The sequence below is a fragment of the Bos taurus genome, chromosome 23 (assembly GCF_002263795.3).
Source record: "Bos taurus isolate L1 Dominette 01449 registration number 42190680 breed Hereford chromosome 23, ARS-UCD2.0, whole genome shotgun sequence".
Taxonomy (NCBI): domain Eukaryota; kingdom Metazoa; phylum Chordata; class Mammalia; order Artiodactyla; family Bovidae; genus Bos; species Bos taurus.
Genome location: NC_037350.1, coordinates 19,969,723 through 19,995,189, shown reverse-complemented (window position 1 = coordinate 19,995,189; position 25,467 = coordinate 19,969,723). Strand labels below are relative to the sequence as shown.

Here is a 25,467-nt window from a genome sequence, read left to right as displayed (position 1 = left end):
CTCCAACAGTATGAAACTTTTAACAGTTATAACTTTTAACATACAGAAAATTAAAAGAACTTTACAGAGACTCTGTCATAACTATTTGTTACTAGCTCTGTTTGCTTTGAAACCTACCCAGCCATCTAGCCATCCCTCTGTTCCCCTATCAATTCATCTTATTTTTGGTAGAATCCTTTGTTTTTAATTAACTTTGAGAAGGGTTGCTCCCATCAGTTTTTCTCAGTTCTTTCTCCCTGGTCACATATCATTTAATCATTTCAAGAGCAAATGGAACCGAAATTGGAGAAAACAATGTCTACCCTCTAGATCATCTTCCTATTTCTTACTTCTTTAAAAAAACTTTTTTTGGCCCTGTGACACTCAGTATTTAATCCCAACCAGGGATTGAACCTCCACCCTTGATGCAGTGGAAGCGTGGAATCTTAACTACTGGACCATCAGAGAAGTCCCATCTTCTTATTTCCACACACCATGCTAGTCTTCAAGCAAGATTTCTCTTATTAAACATTCAGTACTAGAACTCCCATGACAATGTGACCCTGAGCTCCTTTATCTTGCCTTAGTGTGAGTTGCTCAGTCATGTCTACTCTTTGCAACCCCGTGGACTGTAGCCCACCAGGCTCCTCTGTCCATGGGATTCTCCAGGCAAGAATACTGGAGTGGGTTGCCATTGCCTTCTCCAGGGGATCTTCCCAACCCAGGGATCAAAACCAGGTCTCCTTCATCCTGCCTTACAGATGAAGAAACAGGCTCATAAAAGTTAACAGCTGTCTGACTGTCACTTAGCTGGGGAGCGCTGGAGCTCAAGCCTCTGTAGGGCTAAAGCTTTGACTTGTAGCCCTATGCCCTCATGCCTTTTGACATGGCAATTTCCCCATCATAGGCATTATGCTTTATCTTGAACCAATCTTTGTTAATTTCCGTTAGGAATTTTCTCCACAGGCAATTAACATCTTTTATAGCCAAACAAGGGAGAAGGCGATGGCACCCCACTCCAGTACTCTTGCCTGGAAAATCCCATGGATGGAGGAGCCTGGAAGGCTGCAGTCCATGGGGTTGCGAAGAGTCAGACACAACTGAGCGACTTCACTTTCGATTTTCACTTTTATGCATTGGAGAAGGAAATGGCAACCCACTCCAGTGTTCTTGCCTGGAGAATCCCAGGGACGGGGGAGCCTGGTGGGCTGCCGTCTATGGGGTCGCACAGAGTCGGACATGACTGAAGCGGCTTAACAACAACAACAATAGCCAAACAAAACAAAAACAACTGAGGGTTTATTCACTCTGTTATGACTAGAAATTCAGATACAGTATCTTAGAATAGTAAATTACATGGCCTTCTCTCATAAAGCTTAACATTTACAGTTTGTGTGTGTGAGTGTGTGTGTGTCCTGTGGATTCTGTAATAGTTGTAGCTTTTACAAACCAATGCCTTTGAACTCAGTTCACAAGCTTGACTGTTTCTTTTAAATTTCTTTTTCTTTTGCTTGTCCTGCTCTTGAAATAGAAGAGGTTTCATCAGGGGGCACCAGGGTAAGAGTTGGCACTGGTGTGACATGGGATTGCTCAGATTACTCAGCATGGCTCTCAAGACCCAAGCTTATCATCCTCGATCTATCAGCTTGGCTCAAGAAGAAGAAGAAAAAGTCGCTCAGTCATGTCTGACTCTTTGCAACCCTATGAAATGTAGTCTGCCAGGGTCCTTTGTCCATGGGATTCTCCAGGCAAGAATACTGGAGTGGGTTGCCATGTCCTCCTCCAGGGGATCTTCCTGATCCAGGGAGCAAATCTGGGTCTCCTGCATTGCAGGCAGATTCTTTACCATCTGAGCCAAATTCCCTGGCCAACCTGCTTGAGTGATATTATCCTCTGTGAAATAAACAGGTCATAGAAGGACAAATATGGCACAATTCCATTTATATGAGGTATACAATATAGCCAATCTGTAGATGTGTAGGGAGTCTACCAGAGGCAGCAGGAACCAGGGCCAGTGTGCAGAGACCCAGTAGTACCATCGACACGTGGCCAGGCTGTGGAGCTGGTTAAGTCCAAGTTCCAGTTCTGTCCTTTGCCAGTTGTACGGCCTAGGAAAGTTACCTAACTTCCCTCGACCCCTATGTCCTCTCTTATAACATCTGCCTCACAGAATTATTGACTGGGACACAGTAACATGCCCAGCACGCTTGGTAAATATTACCAGGTGTTAGGGAAATTAAATGGAAGTAGTCTTATTCGGGCTTCAGAGAAAAGAAAGCAGGGCAGGCCTCTGACCTTGTTTCCAACCTCCCTGGACACTGCCCTGACTACGTGCCTGCTGTGAGTGCAAGCCCAGGGCACCATAGATAAAATAGGAGGCAGATCTTGGAATTGTTGAGCCCCTGGAGGGGGTCTGACCAACCGAGCCCCAGGCTTAGCAACATTCCAAGATTTGCAAGAAAAAACAAACAACATTGTAAAAAAAAAAAAAAAAAAGATTAACATAAAACCAGAGCTACAGTTTGCTCCAGTCAACTACCCACTCCAGTACTCTTGCCTGGAAAATCCCATGGATGGAGGAGCTTGGGAGGCTGCAGTCCATGGGGTCTCAAAGAGTTGGACACGACGGAGTGACTTCACGTGAAAGCATTGTCAATGACTGAACAGCAAAGGTGTTTGCCATCTGCCTCTAGGAGACTGAACCCAGTGCTGCCATAGCTGTTGACCTTCAACACCCTCTGAGGGAGTTCAGGGTGGCGTGAGGCACTCTGTGCTCCAGGGAATCTGGCGGGACAGGTCTGTAGATAGTTGGATGTTTTTAGGAATAGATTTTATGATCTCAATGCTTGCATCTCCTCATATTTCATTCAGTTCAGTCGCTCAGTTGTGTCCGACTCTTTGCGACCCCATGAATCGCAGCACGCCAGGCCTCCCTGTCCATCACCAACTCCCGGAGTTCACTCAGACTCACATCCATCGAGTCAGTGATGCCATCCAGCCATCTCATCCTCTGTCGTCCCCTTCTCCTCCTGCCCCCAATCCCTCCCAGCATCAGAGTCTTTTCCAGTGAGTCAACTCTTTGCATGAGGTGGCCAAAGTACTGGAGTTTCAGCTTCAGCATCATTCCTTCCAAAGAAATCCCAGGGCTGATCTCCTTCAGAATGGACTGGTTGGATCTCCTTGCAGTCCAAGGGACTCTCAAGAGTCTTCTCCAACACCACAGTTCAAAAGCATCAATTCTTCAGCACTCAGCTTTCTTCACAGTCCAACTCTCACATCCATACATGACCACAGGAAAAACCATAGCCTTGACTAGACGGGCCTTTGTTGGCAAAGTAACGTCTCTGCTTTTGAATATGCTATCTAGGTTGGTCATAACTTTCCTTCCAAGGAGTAAGCGTCTTTTAATTTCATAGCTGCAGTCACCACCTGCAGTGATTTTGGAGCCCCCCAAAATAAAGTCTGACACTGTCTCCACTGTTTCTCCATCTATTTCCCATGAAGTGATGGGACCAGATGCCATGATCTTCGTTTTCTGAATGTTGAGCTTTAAGCCAACTTTTTCACTCTCCTCTTTCACTTTCATCAAGAGGCTCTTTAGTTCTTCTTCACTTTCTGCCATAAGGGTGGTGTCATCTGCATAGCTGAGGTTATTAATATTTCTCCCGGCAATCTTGATTCCAGCTTGTGTTTCTTCCAGTCCAGCGTTTCTCATGATGTATTCTGCATATAAGTTAAATAAGCAGGGTGACAATATACAGCCTTGACGTACTCCTTTTCCTATTTGGAACCAGTCTGTTGTTCCATGTCCAGTTCTAACTGTTGCTTCCTGACCTGCACACAAATTTTCTCATATTTAGAGAAGCACTAAATCCCTTCATGGTGACATCAAATCCTCTTGACTAACAAAAACCTTTTGTAAAATGAGTGCTTCATGGCACTGAACTCCCCCTTCACCAAAATCTTTATATATTGACTTTCCCCCACTGCCGCTTTGGAGCAGTCTCTCAGAACTATCGGAGATGCTGCCTCCTGGGCTGTGGTCCTCATTTTGCCCCAAATAAAACTTAAGTCACAACTCTCAAGTTGTACATCTTTTTTTAGTCGACACTCCCAAACTGATGATGGTATTAGTTTGCAGCCTGGGATTATTAGTGAGAACACCCACACGGCAATTTTGAAGTCTCACCTGTGGAGTGATTATGCTGCCTGGGACCTATTCCCACTGGGGACTCCAGACTGCTGTTACAGGGGATTTCCTAGTGCTGTTTGACTTGACCCCGGATGCTGTCAACCCAGTTAGGAGATGTATATGGGTTATGATTGTATATTGAAAGTAAATTAGAAAATTCTCTATTAACTATTGAAAGTGTTTATTTGAGCTTAACTAGTGGTTTCTTTGGGCTTCCCTGGTGGCTCAGATGGTAAAGCATCTGCCTGCAATGTGGGAGACTTGGGTTCGATCCCTGGGTCGGGAAGATCCCCTGGAGAAGGATATGGCAACCCACTCCAGTACTCTTGCCTGGAAAATTCCATGGACAGAGGAGCTTCATAGGCTACAGTCCTTATTAATGAATCCTTCAAACCTGAAACCAAAGTTAAAACTTTTGGCAAAACACCAGGCAGTGAGCAGCCCAGCTTGACAGGCAGTGGCAGTCTCGAAGGAAAAGAATTCAGATGTGAGATGAGATTATACACTTCAGTTCTAGAGTGGGTTGCCATTCCCTCCTCCAGAGGATCTTCCTGACCCAGGGATTGAAACCAGGTCTCCTGCTTTGCAGGCGGATTCTTTACCATCTGAGCCACCAGGGAAGCCTGTGTGAGACATGGGATTTGGTTAACATTTTTTGGTAGGGTGTTTTTGTCTTCACCCATGAAGTTTCTCTTTTCAGGGCTTTTAAGTGAACACTGCCTGCCAACAGAGTTTACAGGACAGAAACAGAAAAAGTGTTGGCCTGAATTCATAAGGTCAAAGATGAAAGTCAGAATGCTGGTAAGAAAAAACCTTAATAATGTTTTTGGCTGAACTCAAGCTGTTTGGGACTCTTTCTCAAGCAATGCCAAATAATTCATGCTGTAAAAAATAAATCCCACAAACTCCTTTGATATCATAAATACCAAACAATAGAAATGTTGACTGCATTTTCCCTGGCATTTTCAGGAAGACACACCCTGAGTGCTCTGTTCCATGGTACAGTTCTTAGAATCTGTTTATAAATAATGGCTTTTTAAAATAAGATATAAAAATTTTCCATGGCCAAGAAAAGATGTCCAGGTAATTTAAAGACCCTTAAATGTGGAAAGCATTGTACCAAGTGCTTAACATGAGTTATCTCATTTAATTCTCCCCACAACGCTATGGTATAGACATTCTGTCCTCCCCAAGTTACAATGAAGAAGACTATAGATGTTAAGCAACCTGCCTGAGGTTTCAGCTTGCAGGGTTAGAGTTCCTTCCAGTCCAGGCAGGCTTTCAAGATGTTATGAGCCATCAGCCAGATGGCCTCGAGGCAGGAGGCAGATGGGCACCCCCAGGGTAAAGCATCGGGGTTTCATTCCCTGTGGACTGAAACTCCAAGACAAGATAACAGGACAATAAAGAGAGGAGGCTGGGCCCTGTTTGGACCACATATTTCTTTTCTTGAAGTTAGGAGACCTCCACTACCACACAGGCACAGAAAAGCTCCTCGGAGGGAGGAATTATGTCAAGAGATATTCTACCCAGACACCTTTTCGGTAGAATCCATTTGGCTAAGGGATGCGTGTGCACACATGGGAAGACCCTGAGATAAACCAAATATGGACTGTGAACCCAGGCAAATTAAAATGGCTGACCAAAGGAGATCTGGAAGAAATGCCACATAAAAGTAATTCAAACTGCCACAAGGGTGCGACTAAGCGACTCTCTCTCTCTCTCTCTCTCTCTCTCTCTCTCTCTCTCTCTCGCTGAGTCTGCCCACGTGTCTATCCACACATATTGTATTTTCTCTCTTAAAAAATATTTTACTTGTTTTACTACTTTCCGTCTTTGTGGGAATTCTTTTCTGCAAAGCCTAAGGGCCAGGGCCCTTGTCAGTGACCACTGATCTAGTGGCTAGGGTCTGGTGCTTTCAACCACTCTGACCCAACCCGATCTCTGACTGGGAACCCAAGCCATTGCAAGCGAGGCCACGGAGATCAGCCTAGGGCAAGTCACTCAGCCTCTCAGAATTTTAGTTTGTGATGTCAACTGGGGATGATACCTGCCTTGCAGGTGTGTCATGCAGAGTAGATATAATATATGTAAAGTGCTTAGTACAGAATCTGAATGGCAAAAAAAAAAAAAAGGAATCTGCATGGCAATAGCTTCTTCATTGATGCTTTTGAATTGTGGTGTTGGAGAAGACTCTTGAGAGTCCCTTGGACTGCAAGGAGATCCAACCAGTCCATTCTGAAGGAGATCAGCCCTGGGATTTCTTTGGAAAAATGATGCTGAAGCTGAAACTCCAGTACTTTGGCCACCTCATGCGAGGAGTTGACTCATTGGAAAAAACTCTGATGCTGGGAGGGGTTGGGGGCAGGAGGAGAAGGGGACGACAGAGGATGAGATGGCTGGATGGCATCACTGACTCGATGGACGTGAGTCTGAGTGAACTCCGGGAGTTGGTGATGGACAGGGAGGCCTGGCGTGCTGCGATTCATGGGATTGCAAAGAGTTGGACACGACTGAGCAACTGAACTGAACTGAACTGACAAGGAAGCTATTTTTGTGTCCTCTTTCTGTTGTTCTTATAAAGTATACAAACTCGAGTGGGACCAGAAATATATTCCTTCTCCTAATGCCTCGATGAGGATAACAATGAAAGGAGGACTCAGTAAGGACACTGGGAGGCCATGGGTTATGGACCCAGTGAAGGACCCGAAGAACACACACCACAGTTTGGTCCAAGTTGGTCCAACCAATGGAAGAAGGGCTATTATCTGTGCCACGAAACTAGGCAGGGGGTATTTATGCACTGAACAATGGAGAGCCTCACTCAACCCATAAAAGGCATTCTTTCTGGATCTCTTTGGGGTTCTCAGGGAAAAACTGAGCTCACTCCTATAAGTAATACAATTAGCCATTACATGTACCAGGTACAGAGTGCCAGTGCCAGCATCTTACACATTGTCTCATCTGCACAGCAACCCCAGGATGTAAGGATTATTTTGCCTGCTTCCTAGGGGAGGTTACAAACCTAAGCCTGCTTGACTCATATGCCCATGATCTTAAAATACTGTGCTTATAAAGAAAGATTGGTTGTGAGGGAGAAAGCAATCAAGTCAATGTCCTGTAAGCAAAAGAGGAAATCTCATTATGAAAGTGGTATTTCACAGATTTCCTGAGTAAGGAGCCAGAACTGGAAACTAGAAAGGTTGTGAGCGTGCTCACTCACTGTCTTGCTGTCTGTCTGGGTCCATCTTTTCTTTCTTTTTCTAGAACACTCCTCTACCCTTCCTCAGCCCCATCATAGTATTAGCCACTTCACTCTTCTGAGGTTATATGTTATTGGTCCACATTCTCATGAAGACTTCACATTCCCAGGGGAAGACTCTTTAGTAAAAATTCTTTTTCTTTCTTTCTTCTTTTTTTGTTAAAGAAGTGAATACATCACTGATAGTAAAGTATTTAGGATGCATTCCTTTAAAAAAATATTTATTTATTTTAGCTGTACCAAGTTTTAGTTGCAGCTCTTGGATTTTTGATCTTTGTTGTGGTATGCAGGATGTTTAGTTGGGCATGCGGGATCTAGCTTCCTGATGGAAATCGAACCTGAGCCCCCTGCATCGGGAGTGTAGAGTCTCAGCCACTGAAAGACAGGGAAGTCCCCTTTTTCTTATTTTATTACCCAGGTAGAATGTGAAAGTTGAAGAGGGGGCCACAGAAATTTCTGAGTCCGGCCTAGTCTTAAGCAGGAATCTATAAAACCCCTGGAGAGTGCTTACCCATCTGTTTAGACACTTCAGGGGGGCCAATTGTACTGTAGGAGTCCTGGCTCTTAAAATGTGCGTGCTCAGTGGCTCAGTTGTGTCCAACTCTTTGCCACCCCATGGACAGTAGCCCGCAGACTCCTCTGTCCATGGAATTTACCAGGCAAGAACACTGGAGTGGGTTGCCATTTCTTTCTCCAAGGGACCTTCCTGACCCAGGGATTGAACCACACAGGTCTTGTGTCTCCTGCATTGCAGGCAGATACTTCACCACTGTGCACCTGGGAGGGACGGGTCTTAAAATACCTTCCCTTTCACTATTCCTGCCTCTATTAATTCTCCTCCACGGAACCCACCTGGGCTGAGGGAGCAGGCCTGGTAGATGGCCCTAGCCCTTACGGTTGCAGGAAAGGGGACACTTTCCAAGGCCTGAAACTGGGCTCTTGTCTAACACTTGGAAATGAATTGTCCGAGGAGACACATGTGCTGACAAAGCAAAAGATTTTATTGGGAAAGGACCCCCAGGGGAGAGCAGTAGGGTAAGGGAACCCAGGAGAACAGCTCTGTCACATGGCTTGCAGTCTCGGGTTTTATGGTGACAGGATTCGTTTCCAGGTTGTCTTTAGCCAATCACTCTGACTCAGAGTACTTCCTGGTGGTGCACGCCTCGTTCAGCCAAGATGGATGCCAGAGAGAAGAATTCTGGGAGGTGGTCGGACATGCGGTGTCTTCATTTGACCTTTCCCAAACTCTTCCGGTTGGTGGAGGCTTATTAGTTCCGTATCCCTTACCAAAACATCCTGTCGTAAAACAACTCATGCAAATAGTTACTATGGTGCCTGGCCAGGGTGGGTGGTTTCAATCAGTGTGCTTCCCCTAACATTACCTCCCAGCTTCTTGTCCACAAGCTCCCATTATTAATATTCCTCTGAAAATGAACACCCATACCAGAGCCAGACTGAATCTGCCACCCTCCAGGTCTGACCTCTGGGCAAGATTTCCATGCCATTTGGCCAGCGCAGCACCTGGTGGCCAGCGCCCAGAAGGACAAATTGCCCTAGAGGAAGAGCCATTAGGGAGTCACTCAGGGGCCAAAGCCAATGATGAGGGGAGAGGGTGGACATGAAGACCACCCTGTTCCTGAGGATGCTTAGGGAGTAAGGACCCCAGGAAGGTCCTGGCTGGGATAGGAAGGCCAGAACCCACAGCTTCCTCCCCTCTGGGCCCAGCCTGGTGTCCCAGGTCCTGAGTGGGGTCTTTCTGAGAGTGTGACCAGGGCCAAGGGTAGGGGGAAAGTTATGACAAGGGGGCTGTTGAGAAGACTGAGGTTTCTAAATCAGCAGGGGACTCAGGGAGGGCAATTAGTGCCCAGTGAGGGAGGGGGCTTACCAGTGGGGGGGTCCATCAGTGAGGGGCCCTATGAAAAGATGGGGCTCAATTTAAGTGATGAGGGGGAAAACTATAGGACTTTGTTTTTGTCAACTTTGGGGTCTCAGTGTTGCAGCCTGGGCCCTTTTCCACCCACTTCCACCCCTCACCCCTCTCCCTCCCTCCCTTCCCTCTTCCCTTCTCCCTTGGACAGAGTCTAGGGCAAGTATGCTGTTCATTAACATAGCTTAAGATAAACATTTCCATAAGATTTGAGAAAAGTTAAGTTCAGGTGGAACCAGGTGTCCTCATGGCAACAGAGAATTTTAAAAGAAACCTCTTTTTTAATTTGTATAGAGAAGTGGAAAAAATATAACGCTAGTAATTTGCTTCCTCCTGCTGCTTAAGAGAGAGATAAAAAATGTCTGACACTTGCAGCCTATATCCTCCATTTGGAGACTCCTGTCCTTCCTGCCTGTTACCCTCTCAAAACCAGCAAGCAGGGTATCCCCATTCACAATCCCAGAAGAAGATGCATTGGTCCAGCTGGAGCTGCTGCTTGTTGAGGACCAATACAAGGATGGCAAGCAGGAACCACATCTATAAACTGCAGGGATAAGAGAAAGAAAATTGATGCTCCAGAGGGATGAACACTAGACAGGGTGTCCTCCACAGCTACACTGCTTTCCTGTAAGATGCTCAAGCGTTCATTTATTTTAGAAAATTCAACCTACATTTGTATAAGCATTGAGGAGCGTGTAATTAACACAATGTCAGGTGCCTCAAGATATTGATTTAGGCAGAAAAATTAATCAACTTAGAATGTGGGGTAGTCAATTCAAGGGCACCAGATCAGCTACTTAGTGGAGACTCTAAATATTGTCTGTTTCTATTATAGTACTAGTTAATAAGGAAAAAAATCAAGCCACCTATGCATTTTTTTTTTCACCTATGCAATTTTAAACACTCTACTAGCCACATTTTAAAAAAACGGAAAGGAGAAAGGCAAAATTCATGTTAGTAATATGTTTTATTTAATCCCAATATTCAAAATATTATATTTCAACCTGCAATTAATATTATTGATGAGCTATTTTACATTTTTTATTCTGTCTTAAAATTACCATCTGTACTTCACATTTATAGCATATCTCAATTTGAATGCAGCATTTTCATTGGAAATACCTGATCTATATTTAGATATCCTAAAATATACAGTTGATCAAGTAAAGTTATAGTTACAAGTTCCATGATTTTACGCCAGCTCTCATTATTAAGCAGAATAAAATTAATTTAAGGTTTTTAATTTTTCACTGAGCCAATCTTATGGCCAAATTGTTTCTCCTGTGTAGAAGGGATCTTTGCCCTGCTAGATTGTGGGCTTGTACGCCACCTACACACACACACACACACACATCTGGAAATTCAAAGCTACATCTCTTCACTTCTTTTCTTGGTCTATATGACAACAAGTAATTTTTTTTTCATAGATTAACTGACCTGAGAATGTTGGAGATTTCTGAGATTTTGTTGTTGCTTTTTTTTTTTTTCCCATTGAAACAACTAAGTTTCCTTAGCAGAAGTTTTCTTTGCCCCTGAAACTCTGTAATTGCATATGGAGGCTCAGGAGATGCTGACAGCGTAAATCATTGATGACAAAATGCAATGACAGCGTAAATCATTGATGACAAAATGCAAGCAGCTGATATTTGTCTTCTCTTGGTAGCTCTTGGAGACAATAGGTACTGGAATGGACGAACAGCCCATGTATAGAGTGCCCAGGCCAGACTTGAGGATTGAATGACAGATCAGGAGCTACCAGTCAAAGCCATGTGGGTAATTAAGGATCTAGGAGTAAAATCATGCCAGGACAACACATACCTTACAACATCTAGTCCGGCACCATGGAAAGTGTCCCGCCAGGTAACACACCTACAGTCCCTGGGAGACAGGCCTCTCATGCTCCCCTCTCCTTGGTATTGCTGAGCCTGCTGGGGCCTCCAGTTTTCTTACTCTTTTTCTTATTAGTGTTTTTATTCCAGGAAGGAAGAGACAGCTCCAGCTCCCTCTTCTTGGCGTCCCAGTCTTCATCTCGCTGATCGAGTTGCAGCCCCATCCGCCTGGCGACCTGGCGATATTCCCGGCACTGGGGTTCAGCCCTAGGAGAGGGAAGCCAGCTCTCAATCCCAACCCCTGCATCAGACAGCGTGTCCAGCCTGTGGAGTGGCCTCTCCTCTGCCCTCTGCATGTGGCCTGGGCACCTAGGCCATTCACTTCAAGGAGAAATGGGGCCAAGTTCGAGCATTTCCAAGTGTACACTTAGAGAGGTCTCAGACACTAAAGAAACTAGCAATCCTTTGAGGTGGAGAAGACTGGGGTGCCTGGGTCAAATGTTCATAGAATCAAAGACAACCACTTAGCTTGAAGGCCCTGCTCATTTTTTAAATGCTCACATCAATAGAGGTCAAGGAAGACTGCCCTGTTTGTACGTACGCAGGAAGGCTTCTTGAGAGTCGAAAAGGGAGGGGACCCCATCCCATAGTAAATGTGGACATGCACCGACAGGTCTGTATGATGGGATCCATCTTAGAAAAAAGTTGCTCGTGCTTCTTGGGAAGGGTTCATGGACCATCAGGGTGAAAAAAGAAACAAGATAATTGGCCAAAGGTAAACAAAGACCCAGAAGGACTAGCCTGTGTAAGTGATTTACATCACCTCCATACTGTGCTCTGCCTTGCTCAGAGCACCTCACTGCTCTCTGGGTGTGTATCTCCGCCTAGGGTCTGACTTACTGAGCTCCTCCTCAGTAGAGAGGATACCCATACCGTTTCTCTCTGAGTGTGTATCTCTGCCCTGCTTCTGAGTTAGATAAACTGTTTTCCTGTGTGCTCTCCCATACACTGTGAAAGTGAAAGTCACTCAGTTGTGTCCAACTCTTTGTGACCCCATGGACTATACAATCCATGGAGTTCTCCAGGCCAGAATACTGGAGTGGGTAGCCATTCCCTTCTCCAGGGATCTTCCCAACCCAGGGATCAAATCCAGGTCTCCCGCTTTGCAGGCGGATTCTTTACCAGCTGAGTCACCAGGGAAGCCCCCCATGCACTGTGCTGTGTGTCTCTAATAGTAAACTTCGTACCTTTTTGTACAGCTTTTGCCTCCTTGAAACATTCTTGTTTTCAAACAGGGGCAAGAGCCCAGGGCCACTTTGCTTCTAGCCTCTAGCCCCTGGTGAGTAGTGGCTAGGGCTCTTGGTTTTTATTCAGGTTACCCAGGTTTAATTCCTGGGCAAGGAACTAAGATTTCGCTTCAGGACAGCTCACTGCTCTCCCTCTGAGATCAGAAGACTGTTTTCCTTCATTTATCTATTTTATTTAAAGATTTTTTTTTTTAATGTGGACCAGGACCATTTTTAAAGTCTTTATTGAATTTGCTATTGTCCATGGGGTCACTAAGAGTGACTCACGACTGAAGCTACTTAGCACACATGCACAGTATTGCTCCTGTTTTAGGTTTTGGTTTTGTGGCTGTGAGGCATGTGGGATCTTAGCTTGAACCGCCTGCAATGGAAGGTGAAGTCTTAACCACTGGATCACCAGAGAAGTCCTATCGTTTATTTTTTAATGGCATATTTCACTGATTATAAAAGCTGTGTCTGTTCATTGTAGAAAATTGTAAAGTACAGAAACATGTAGAGAAGAAAATAAAAATTACAGTCACATATATTGTATGTATAGATAGATTTATGTAAAGCATAGTTAGATGATATTATATAAATGAGAGATATATATGTATATATAAATCATAGAATAGGTTATAGAAAAATAGATGAACTGATCATCAGACATGCACAGGCAATGGGAAGCATACAAAAAATATTGTTTTGTATATGAGGCCAAAGGTTAGCATGTGACTTCTTTAAGGACACTGGTGAAAGCCAGTTCACAGAGATAGTATTTGAGTCAGTATGAGGACAAATGCAATTTGAGAGGATAGATGATCGTATAGCCAGAGCAAACAGTATTTTAAGTGCAAAGCATGATGAAATGCACCATTCACTCAGTGGATAGAAAACCAGCTTGTCCCCCAGCCCCTGTGCCCCCAACAAGATGGAAGTGACCTCTCCGTATTCAGACCACACAGTGTCCCTCCTCCAGCCTGCTCTTTTGACCTCTGTCACTGTCTATCTTGCGTTAGTGTTATTTATATAAACAAGTTATCTCTTCTCTGAGACAAAGAGCTTCTTATTGCCCAGCACTGTATTTGCTGCATCGTTACATCCTTTTTAGTATTTAGTTTGATGCCATGCATGTGAAAGTGAAAGTGTTAGTCCTCCAGTCGTGTCTGACTCTTTGAAACCCTATGGATCGTAGCTCGCCAGGCTCCTCTGTCCATGGGATTCTTCAGGCAAGAATACTGGAACGGGTTGCCATTTCCTTCTCTAGGGGATCTTTCTGACCCAGCGATAAAACCTGCGTCTGCTACACTGCAGGCAGATTTCTAACTGTTTAAACCACCAGGGACCCGCTGCCATGCATATAGTAGGGCTCAAAAATAATTGTTTTCTTAAATTTTACTGAAGTAGAGTTGATTTACAATGTATTAATTTCTCCTGAAAGAAATATTTGTTGAATGAGAGATTTACAACTTAAGAGAAGCTGAATCAAGGATTTCCCTGGTGGCCCAGTGGCTGAGACTGGCCTTCCTGCTTGTGGGGGACATGGATTCCATCCTTGATAGGGGAACCAAATCCTGCCTGCTGTGTGGCCAGAAAAAAAAAATATCGAATTGAATAAAAACAAAAATACAACATATCAACTTAAAATAACTATATGGGGAAACTAACACTTTTAAAAAGAAGTGAAAAACTGAATTGAATGTTGATTGTTCCACTAGGATACCTAGAATATTCTGAAAACCGTCAAATCCTGTCTAAGCTTCTTTTGATATTCTTTTATATTTTTTCCCTTCATCATCCTAGCCCATGCCCTCACCTACTTGCAAAATGAAGCATTAAAAAATTCCTTACGTGATCTCCTTGCCTGTAGGGTAAGTACATTCAGTCCAGGCTGCACAGCATCATTTCCACCTCTTCCCCTATAGGAGTAACTTAGCTAGAGCCTCTGTTTCATCTTGCCAGTCCTCTGATGAGTTCACATCCACTTGCTTGCTCACCCATCCAGCCTTATTCTCCATTCCTCTCCACTGTGAAGGCTCTATTCTGCCAGGGCCACTCATCCCTTCTTTGTCTTTCCACTTCCTCACATCCACACACAACCTACTCGCATTTCCAACTTGGTACCTTCACTCCAAATCAGGAATCTTTCTCCCTCCTCCATTAAGCAAGTTTTAGCTAGCTTTTAGGATCCAGATTAATTTCTCCTTAACCAGAATTCCTTCCCTCTAAGCCCCAGCTGTCACAAGCGAAGTTCCTCATAGGAGATGATAAGTAAAAATGACTTACACGTGATGTGGTTGATTGACCTTTGTTGTATTTGTCTGCTCAGCGCTGCCTGCCCACTTTTCCTGGTAATAGCACACACTCCCCATTATATGGAAGAATCACTCCTCCTCCACTTCAGTTACTCTGCGATCGGGTATCCTAGTCATTCACCCACCGGTTACTACAGAAGGGCTGAGATTATTCAGAGAAATTCAGTAGAGGAGAACCAAGGACAGGCCCCTGAGGAATTCCAGCATCTAAAAGGCATGCAAGAATAGGAACTTAGAAAAATCATGAGAAGAAATGGCCCTCGAGTAGGAGAACCAGAAGAGAGCAGCAGCAGATAAAACAAGAAAGAGCAACCAAATACCAGATTAAGTGGAGGTAAGATGTGCACTGAAAAGACGCCATTAATCTAGCAGCGAGATCTCCGTGAATGAGAGCTGATTCAGTATGATGGGGGAACAAGTCAGAAGAGTGGGTGAAGAAGTAGAGACAATTGCATAGATGACCTTTCAAGTAGCTTAGAAATGTAGGGAAGAAGAAAGGCATAGCAGACACTGGAAGGACCTCTAACTCTTCGTGTGTTTGTTTAATAAAAGCTATCTGAGCATGTTCAGAAGACAAAGAGAAGGGCAGAGGAGGAATAGAGAAAACTTAAAAATACAAAAGATGCAACAAAGAATAAGGAAATGATGATCTTGTAGGAGACATAAAGGTTTGGATAAAGGATCTATATGGAGGGATAACACTTGCTACACAAGGATGGATGGGAAAGCACGAAGGAACAGATATATATAATATATTGGTTTGAGAGGTTTGAAAATGTATGCCCATGACTTTAACATTCTCTATGAAGTGGAAGGCATACATTCTGAAGGACAGGCTGAGATGTGATGGGGACTTGCAATTGTCAACACTGGAGAAGGACAGGAAGCGAAGGCCAGAGTAACTAAAGGTTCAGCTGGAGACAGAAGTCTTAGAACTTCTGGTGGTACTGGTCGATTTATTTGTGGTCTTTTCCCTAGAAGAACAAGAACAGGCATGGAGAAGACAGAGACCAACCCAAGGTTAGGAATTCTGGGTTATATACTACAGAAGGACCAAGGGGTGGGAAGTTAAAAATAGTGGAAAGAGAGTGAAAGAAGCAGTGTATCATGGCACAGCAAACCAAAGGAAAGGGCGTTTTGCTCACCATCCAATTCTACAAAGATCAGCCTGCTGCAGGCACTGACGCACAGTGCACTCTGTGCTTCAGACAGAAGAGATTGAGGTGATAAGGTACTTCGTTTAGTACTCTGTGCTTCTGCCAGGAAATGAAAGATGATAACAGGATGCTCTGTGCTTTGGATAAGCAGGTTCTTTAGTTAGATGTGTCTCAGGAAGACTTGTAATGAATCCAAAGATTCTTGTATCTTCCCGTACATAGAAAAGCACTATAATCATGACACCTGTTCTTAGTGATGAGCAGTAATCTTTTACCAAAATGTATCCTTGACTGCGACTGAAGTGACTTAGCAGCAGTAGCAGCAGCATCCTTGACTGCATGTATTCCTTTAACCAAAAAAATCATATATAGACTAGCCTTGCCCCCACCTCTTGAGATCAATTTCTCAGAGCTACTGAAAGGCTTTCTCCTGAGCTAAAGTCCTCAGTAAGACCTCAAATAAAACTGAACTCACAGGTCTCATGTTGTGCTTTTTGTCTTTTAGCCCACAGTGTCCAGCTGGCAGACAGAAGGAAGATAGTGAAACCTGCAGGGAGGTGAGAGGATGGAAGGGAAAGAATTTGAATAAGATGAGGTCTAGGACTCAAATATCTACATGAGGATTCAAAAACTGGGAAAATGAAGACAGGGAGTCATGGTCACAGGGTGGTATGTCACAGTCTTAGAGAGTCCAGGAAACAATGCCGCTGATGTTGAGGTCTACGACAGATGGAGATTACTGAATGCAGGCGATGGCTGCAGGGTCAGGGAGAAGAGAGAATCTTAAAGTTAGGACTCAGGGTTCTGCCTCTATTTCCCAAATCACCTTAATGATTATTTTGAGTATTTTTAAGGTGGGACACCACTTTTCATCATAAGCAAAGATTTTACTGGTTTAACTTTCGGAAGATAACTGTATTTCTGAGAAGGGCATTTCATTATCACCCTCGTTCCCCAATGAATCTACGGTTAGATTTACTCTTGATTTCATTTTGGTTTTCAAGCAATGTTGTCCTCACTCTGCTGCTTTACTGTCTCAACTATGAATTACTTATTAACCTAACCAGATTATGTTGTTGCTGTTGTTTAGTCGCTAAGTCGTGTCTCACTCTTTGTGACCCCATGGACTGTACCCTGCCAGGCTCTTCTGTCCATGGGATTTCCCAGGCAAGAACACTGGAGTGGCTTGCTATTTCCTTCTCCAGGAGATCTTCCCAGCCCAGGGATCGAACCCACATCTCCTGCATTGCAGGTGGATTCTTGACTACTGAGCCACCAGAGAAGCAGCCAGATTATACATTCTTCAACTTTACCAACATCCCTCTCAGAGCTATAATCTTCATGTACATGAAAGTGAAGTTTCTCAGTCATGTCCAACTTTTCGCAACCCCATGGGCTGTAGTCCACCAGGCTCCTCTGTCTATGGGGATTCTTCAGACAAGAACACTGGAGTGGGTTGCCATTCCCATCTCCAGGGAACTGAACCTGGGTTTCCTGCATTGCAGGCAGACTCTTTACCCTCTGAGCCACCAGGGAAGCCCAATCATGTACATAATTGATACTTAATTCTATTTGAATATTTGGCTGAGAGAAAAAAATTAATGGGTGCTAGAAAAGTTCTTAACTTTCCTGAGTGTGTAAGTAGGAGAGTCACAGATAAGTAGGCATTTTAAAAAGTATAAGGACCCTTATGGATGACAGCAGCCTAATTCACCTGCTTCATTTTAAATATGAGGAAACTGAGGGCCAGGAAGGAGACATTTTGTCTAAGGTGACACAGCTGGTTTGAAGACTTTTCAAGAATCTGAAGGGGGTCCAAGAATCTTGTACTATCTCCCATTTTCAAATTTGTGTCCCACCTCTCTTATCTCAGATAGTTTATGTATAGTCTAAGATAACAATTATAATTATTATATATTATTAAAATTATTATAATAATCATGTAAAGTTATAATAATTATAATGTTGCATAATTTTAAAACAATAGATTTTTCCATAAAAATATAATTTTTAAATTAATTAACTGCCTGACATGCCTCTCTAATTTTTATTTTCTGTAAGGTAACAATAAATTTTTAAAAAATGGAAGTATAGTTGATTTACAAAGTTGTGTTAGTACCTGATATACAGCAAGGTGATTCTGTTTTACATATACATATATGAATATATATATTCTTTTTTCAGATATTTTTCTCATAGGTTATTACAAGATACATTGAATATAGTTTCCTGTGCCATACAATAGGACTTTGTTGTTTATCTAGTTTATATATAGTAATGTCTGCTAATCTCAAACAATAGATTTTGATATTATATTTAATTATAATCTAAATAGTCTAAAACAATATAATTTCCACCCCAAACTAGTCATTTCAATGAAATATTAATAAAAACTCAAACAACGATTGGTTGGATTGTGTCACTTCATTTTCATCAACCTGAGACCACTGAATTGGTAAAGATCTTGGTCACTGGTGTTCCTGTTTCTCTGCCCTTTTTAACTGGGAATACAGTCCGTGGGGTCACAAAGAGGCAGACACGACTAAGCATGGAGCACAGCACCAAAGGAAACTTACTTCTCCAGGAACGCCACACAGGCTTTCTGCCCATAGATCTGCGCGAGCCTCTTTGGTGTGTCTCCAAAGAAGTCGGGGGCGTCGATGGCGGCATGCAAGGCATGGAGGGCTTTGAGCACGTTCAGATGGCCTGACTCAGCTGCAAAATGAGCGGGGGTCCAGCCCACGTCAGTTACCAGGCACGGCCGGGCTCCATGTTCTATCAGGAGCTGTAGCACCTCCATGTGTCCTTAGATGAAGCCAGAAGAAGAAACAGGAGGTTAAGGTGAAAGTGTCTCTGCCAGGCTGACGCCAGAGCTAGCCTAGGTGGCACAGAAGAGGGGGAGACATTTGCCCTGGAGGCCCCTCCAGTTTCTTAGCATCACCCCCTCCTCTGTTCTCCCTCTTCTTACCAGGGACTCAGGGTCCCACCCTAACCCCTTTGCTCCTGCTCCGGGTCTGAGCCCTCGAAGGATTCCCTCTTCTCCTTTCAGGATGCTCCCCTCTCTTGTCCATTCTTACAGATGCCACCCAGGAATTTGCTTTTTCTCCTAAGGTACTCTATCCACTCCCCAACTCCCCATCTGAGCTGGCACCCATAAGTTTCCCTCTGCTTTCAGCAGTACCGGTGCTGATTGCAAAACCAAATATTTTGCAACAACATGGATGGACCTTGAGGGGCATGATCCTAAATGAAATAAGTCAGACAGAGGAAGACAAGTATCATATGATCGCACTATAGGCAGAAGCTAAAAACAAAAACTGAGCTCATAGGCACAGAGAACAGAGCGCTGGGGTGTGGGTGGGTGTGAGATGGGTGAAGATGGTCAAAAGGTACAAACTTCCGGTTATAAATGTCAATAGGATGTAATATATACCATGGTGACTATCATCAATAATACTCCATTGCATACTTGAAAGTTGTTAAGAGGGTAGATCTTAAAAGTTATCACAAGGAAAAAAATATATATGGTGACAGAAGTTAACCAACCTTATCGTGGTATTGGACAATTTATACAAAAATGGAATCATTATGTTAGACACTAATACTGATATAATAATGTATGTTAATTACATCTCAATAAAAAAATAGTTTAAGTCCCAGTTACATGAAAACTAGCACAGATTAAGAGCTCATGCTTTCTAGTCATATGGATGTGGGTTTATACCTGAGAATAAATACTGCGTGCTAACCATAACAACCCAGATGAGAAACAAACGGCTGAAGTTTAGTTTCCTTATTTGTATAAAATATCACTTATCTCACTGAGCTCTTGAGAAGTACAAATGAAATCACAGGCAAAAAGTACAGGGCACAGAGACCGGCATTCAGCAAATGTTCCACTGACAGGTGCTGTAGTGTAACTCCCATCACTGTGCTTAAATTTCTGCAAAATTCTCCCAACTGATTTCTCTGGCTTGCTTCCTGGCAGCCCAGTCTCCATACAGGAGTCAAAGCAAAATTTTAAAAAGCAAAGTTGACTATCACACTTTCCAAACATTCTTTAATGGTATTCTATGGCTGAAGGTCTTCACAGGCCCCTTGGCGGTGTTTCTGCCATGATCCTTCTCCAGTTCTATAACCGAGACTAGTTTAGCATGCCCCCCGGCCACGAACAAGACAAAGTTCCTATCCTATGAGCAGGAACGATGCTCCATTTCTGCTAGAGGTTAAGAGGGCTAGTATTAATTAGGAGTCCCTACGTGCTAGGCAATGCACACTCACTATCTTCCTGAATTTTCACCGCAAAACAGCATTACTGCTCTCATTATACAGATAAATAGACTAAGACTCAGAGATGTTACATAACTTGCCTAAGGTGCTACAGCTAGTTTAAGTGGTGGTGCCAGGACTGAAATGGTTGTCATTCATGTGTCTGATTTCCAAGAAATGTTCTTTCTACTACCCCACAACGACTGCCTACTGGGAACCTCATGAACAGTGGTCTTGAAAGGAGAGACCTATATATAGGCATTGCCCTCTCACCCTTGATCGCAGCCCAGTGAAGTGGGGTTCGGTCATTCCAGTCCATGTCCTTGTAGTTTGGGTCACAGAGACCTTTCTTCAAAATCTTTTTCACTGAACTGTAGTCCCCTGCAGCCACAGCTTGGTGGAGCTTTGTCATGTCGGACAGTTTGGTCAATTCCATGATCAAGAAAAGCAACTGTGGGAAAAGCATGCCACTTAGGAAATTCTCTACAACACTTGATTTCTAGTGAGTGATTCCATAGGGTTCCCACTGTTTACTTTCTGTTTTACTTCGTACATTTGCATCCAGGGTTACTTCATGTGTGTGCCCTATTGAGGGTGTATTTGGATCTTAGCTACTACGTGGTTAGTGCCTGCCAATGCCCCATCCAAAAACTTTCAATGGTTCCTTTCTACTTATAGGATTATAGGCTAAACTCAAGGGCTGACATTTGCTAATTGGCCTCAAACCACTTCCCAGTACTACTTCCCACTCCTACTCTGAAGTGATAGCAGTGTGACCCTGAGTTAGTTGTGTAACTCTGTACCTCATCTTTCTCATCTAAAGAGTGAATATTATTAGCCAGGGTCTTGTGAGGATACAAGGGCAATTCATGTGAACAGTTTATACTGGATACAGACCAGGTAATTAACTATTGTTAATTCAAGAGATGGTATGTGTGCCGGATTGCTCAGTTGTGTCTGACTCTATGCAGCCCTTTGGACAAGAGCCCACCAGGCTTCTCCATCTCAGGGATTTTTCAGCAAGAATTCTGGAGTGGGTAGCCATTTCCTCCTCCAGGGGATCTTCCTGACCCAGGGATCAAACACGCATCTCCTGTGTCTCCTGCACTGCAGGCAGATTCTTTACCTCTAGCCACCGGGAAGGTAAACAAACAAATAAAATGGCTAAATTGTTTACAACATTAAGAGATAAACCCACAGTTCTCAAATTACAGTCTGTAGACAGGACTCAGGGAACTTTTCTGGAGATCCATGGGGTCAAAATTCTTTTTTATTATAATATTAAAATGTCATTGGTCTTGTTCACTGTGCTGATGTTTGGCCTGATGATTCAAAAGTAATGATGTAGAAAACCGCTGATGCCTTAGCGTGAAGCAAAGCTGTGTCACCAAATTGAACTTAGCAGTCAAGGTTTTCTTCACAGGGTACACACAGAGTGTAAAAAACAAAAAACAAACAAAAAAAACAACTAAGTTTTGGAAAGAAATTAAGGCAGTAAAAATTATTTATATCAGGACTTCCTTGGTAGTCCAGTGGTTAAGAATCTGCCTGCCAATGCAGGGGCAGGGGTTCCCTCCCTGGTCCAGGAAGATGTCACAGGGTAAATAAGCCTGCAAACTGCAACTAGAGAAAAGCCCACGTACTACAATGTGCTGCCACTAAGACCCAACACAGCCAAAAGTAAATAAATTTAAAAAAAAGAATAGATACTTGGGTGTCAGCCCACAGTGGTTCTAAATCTCTGAGCATGCAGGACAAAGATACATCTTTTGCAGGAAGTGCATATACTGAGTAATCAAAGATGACACAGGTTATGTTTTATCTTTTTGGCTTGCATGTTTTAGTAGAAAACCTTGACACTGGAGCATTTGCTCAATGATAAAATGAAATGGCAAACGGAAGTACTAGAGGATTTCCAACTTGCAGGTGTCACAAAAAGTCATATCATTGTGTCTGGGAGCCTCTTTGCCCTTCTCACAAACCTTTAAGCAGGTTTATGCAAAAATCAGCCCCATTTGGTTTGCAACTGATTTCATCCCAAGGATATTCCACAACTTCTCATGGGAAAGTTGCAATTCAAGTGTAAGTTTTCAGTGGAATATAAGCAGAAGATTTTAAAAAATAAATGTACAGAGCCAATAAGCACATGAAAAGATGCTCAATATCATTAGTTACTGCGTGTGTGCATGCTAAGTCACTTCAGTCATGTTCAACTCTTTGCTATCCTATGGAATGTAGCCCACAAGATTCCTCTATCCATGGGATTCTCCAGGCAAGAATACTGGAGTGGCTTGCCATGCCCTCCTCCTGGGGATATTCCAACCCAGGGACTGAACCTGTGTCTCAGGCAAGTCCTGCGTTGCAGGTAGATTTTTTACTGCTGAGCTAATGGGGAAGCCCCATTAGTCATTAGGTAAATGCAAATCAAAAGCACAATGAGACACCACTTCACAGCCATTAGGATAACAAATAATTTAAAAGACAAATAATAACAAGTGTGAGGATGTGGAGAAACTGGGATCGTCATACCCTGTGATGGGAATATAAAATGATGCAGTCACTTTGGAAAGCAGTTGGTAATTCTTCATAAGATTAAAATGAAACATGGAGTTCTCATATGACCAGAACTCCACTTCTAGGAGTAAACCTAAAAGAAATGAAACCGTATGACCACACATACACTTGTACACAAATGTTTATAGCAGTATTATTCAATACAGAATACTTCAAAAAGTGGGAAAATATGTCTAACAGATGAAGGCAGAAATAAAATATGGGATACTCATATTTTATTGGAATAGTACTTGACAATTTAAAAATGAGGACCTGATACATGCTATAATTTGCATGAACCTTGAAACCATGCTAAGAGAAAGAAGCCAGTCACAAAAGACCACATGCTGTAAGATTCCACGTGTGTCAAATATCCAGAGTAGGCAAATCTATAGACATGGAACGTAGATTATTGGTGACCTAGGACTAGGATGATTTTGGGGTGGAAAGTGAGCTAAGGAGCACAGGATTTCTTTCTGGGGTGATAAAATGCCTTAAAATTAGGTAGTGGAGGGTGATACTTTCACAACTTTAAATATATTAAAAACCACTGAACTGTATACTTGAAAGAGATGAATTTTATGGTGGTGATGGTGGTGGTTTAATCGCTAAGTCCGACTCTTGAAACCACATGGACTGTAGCTTGTCCGGCTCCTCTGTCCATGGGATTCTCCAGGAAAGAATACTGGAGTGGGTTGCCATTCCCTTCTCCAGGGGATCTTCCCGACCCAGGAAACCTGAGTCTCCTGCATTGCAGGCAGATTTTTATGGTATGTGAATTATATCTCAAAAAAGCTGTTTAAAAATAAATGATACTATTAATTAGTGCCTTTCTTACAAAAAGCCAAAAATGTATTTTAGAAAACAGAAACAATTCACTAAGCTTACCATAACTGAAAATTTAACAAAATTTCCAGCACTAGAATCCTTGTAAATTTGATTGTGCACTTGAATTCCATCTTTCTCATGACAGGTGTCTCAATGTCAAAAAGTTGTCAGTAAATATAAGTTCTAATAAATATGAATGATCTAAAATAATTTCCAGTACTTTGGCCACCAAAAGAGTTTGACAAATTGGAAAAGACTCTGATGCTGGGAGGGATTGGGGGCAGGAAGAAAAGGGGACGACAGAGGATGAGCTGGCTGGATGGCATCCCCGACTCGATGGACGTGAGTCTGAGTGAACTCCAGGAGTTGGTGATGGACAGGGAGGCCTGGCATGCTGCGATCCACGGGGTCGCAAAGAGTCAGACATGACTGAGCGACTGAACTGAACTGAACTGAACTGAAAATAATTTCAGTAAAGATCTGAAGACAGAAGCAATATAAAAATACTCACTGTCTTGTTTGCAATCTGCAATGCTCAGGCTTGGCAGGAAGTCCTAGCTGCTTGTCTTGTTGTGTTCATACCATGGAAACTGACTCCGCCTGCTTCATTAAAGCCCGCCAATCAAGGTCAGCCTCACTTGGGCCCCTCTATGGTGGGCGGAGACTGTCCCTCTACTGGCACTGATGCTATTCAGCCATTCGTGTCTGCTTCTGTAGTTCAACTGACGTCTTTAACAGGCTGTTTGGAACTCTATTTGATTAGAAACCATGAAAATTAAAAAACAAACAAAAAGATCACCCGTTCTCAAGATACCATGGAGGAGGTAAGCTGTTGGTAGCCAGCTTGGAGTTATGAAAGCAATGTGTGCCCCTCATATTCAGCACACTACTACTGTGCTTTTTTAAAAAATAGTATTTACTTAAATTTAATTATTATTTATTTGGCTGCCCTGGGTCTTAGTTGTGGCATGTGGGATCTAGTTCCTTGACCAAGGATTGAACCCAGGCCCCCTGCATTGTACCACCAGGGAAGTCCTTGCTATTGGTTTGTTTGTTTGTTTAATTGTCGGATAATTGCTTTACAATTTTGTGCTGGTTTCTGCCATACAACAATGTGAATCAGCTGTAAGTATACATATATCCCCTCCCTCTTGAGCCACCCTTATCCCACCCTTCTAGGCCATCACAGAGCACCAAACTGAGTTCACAGAATTCCCTGTGGTATACAGCTGCTGCTATTGTGTTTTAATTCATCTCTTCCTAGTTCTCCCACCCCAGTTAAGCTCAACATACAGAGTAGGTGCACAGTAACTTCAAGTTTGAGCTGGCCAGTTTGCCACTCTCTTGCATATATACTGCTTACGGGCGACCCCCAGTTCAGAATGCTGTGATTTGATCCTTTTCTACCTCCCTCCAATTTGAAAGAAGATAATAACAAACCTATATAAGTTTTGTTCTTAGTGCTTTAGGGTATATTTACAAGTTTAATCATGTGGAGCAGGTACAATTATGATTCCTACTTTACAGAAGAGCAAACTAAGGCACACAGTAATCAAGTAACTCTCCTAAGGTTATAAACCCAGTCCTTGGACAACTCAGTAGTTTGGCTGCAGGAGCCATGTTCTTATCTATTCTGCCAATGAATATTCAGGACTAATTTCCTTTAGGATTGACTGATTTGATCTCCTTGCTGTCCAAGGGACTCTCCAACACTGCATTTCAAAAGCATCAAAGTCACTTGCCAAGATAAATTAAAGTCACATGCAAAAGCAATTAAGTTTAAGCTTTCCCCACCTGGGAAACAATGCAGTTCCAGTCTCAAATCAATATTGTGAAAGAGACAACACAATGAGGCAGATAGAATGGTGAT

The 25,467-nt window shown here is 43.2% G+C and overlaps 1 protein-coding gene across 1 annotated transcript; it reads right to left on the bottom strand.

Moving 5' to 3' along the window:
* Window positions 1-10,308: 10,308 nt before the first annotated feature.
* ANKRD66 (ankyrin repeat domain 66) lies at window positions 10,309-24,940 on the bottom strand. Its single transcript, XM_002697268.5, has 4 exons — window positions 24,109-24,940; window positions 20,490-20,667; window positions 18,524-18,752; window positions 10,309-11,456 (listed from the first exon to the last, which is right to left on the bottom strand). The coding sequence occupies exons 2-4, from the start codon at window positions 20,650-20,652 to the stop codon at window positions 11,255-11,257; spliced, it is 594 nt and encodes a 197-aa protein (XP_002697314.1). The 5' UTR covers window positions 20,653-20,667; window positions 24,109-24,940; the 3' UTR covers window positions 10,309-11,254.
* Window positions 24,941-25,467: the final 527 nt, after the last annotated feature.

Bases quoted from the DNA above. Each gene is read 5' to 3' on its own strand.
- ANKRD66 (XM_002697268.5), bottom strand. From the start codon at position 20,652: ATGGAATTGACCAAACTGTCCGACATGACAAAGCTCCACCAAGCTGTG. The intron at 18,753-20,489 runs GTGAGAGGGCAA...GCTTCATCTAAG, and splicing joins TCACTGGGCTGCGATCAAGG to GACACATGGAGGTGCTACAG. The intron at 11,457-18,523 runs GTAAGTTTCCTT...TCCCTCTCCTAG, and splicing joins TGTGTGGCGTTCCTGGAGAA to GGCTGAACCCCAGTGCCGGG.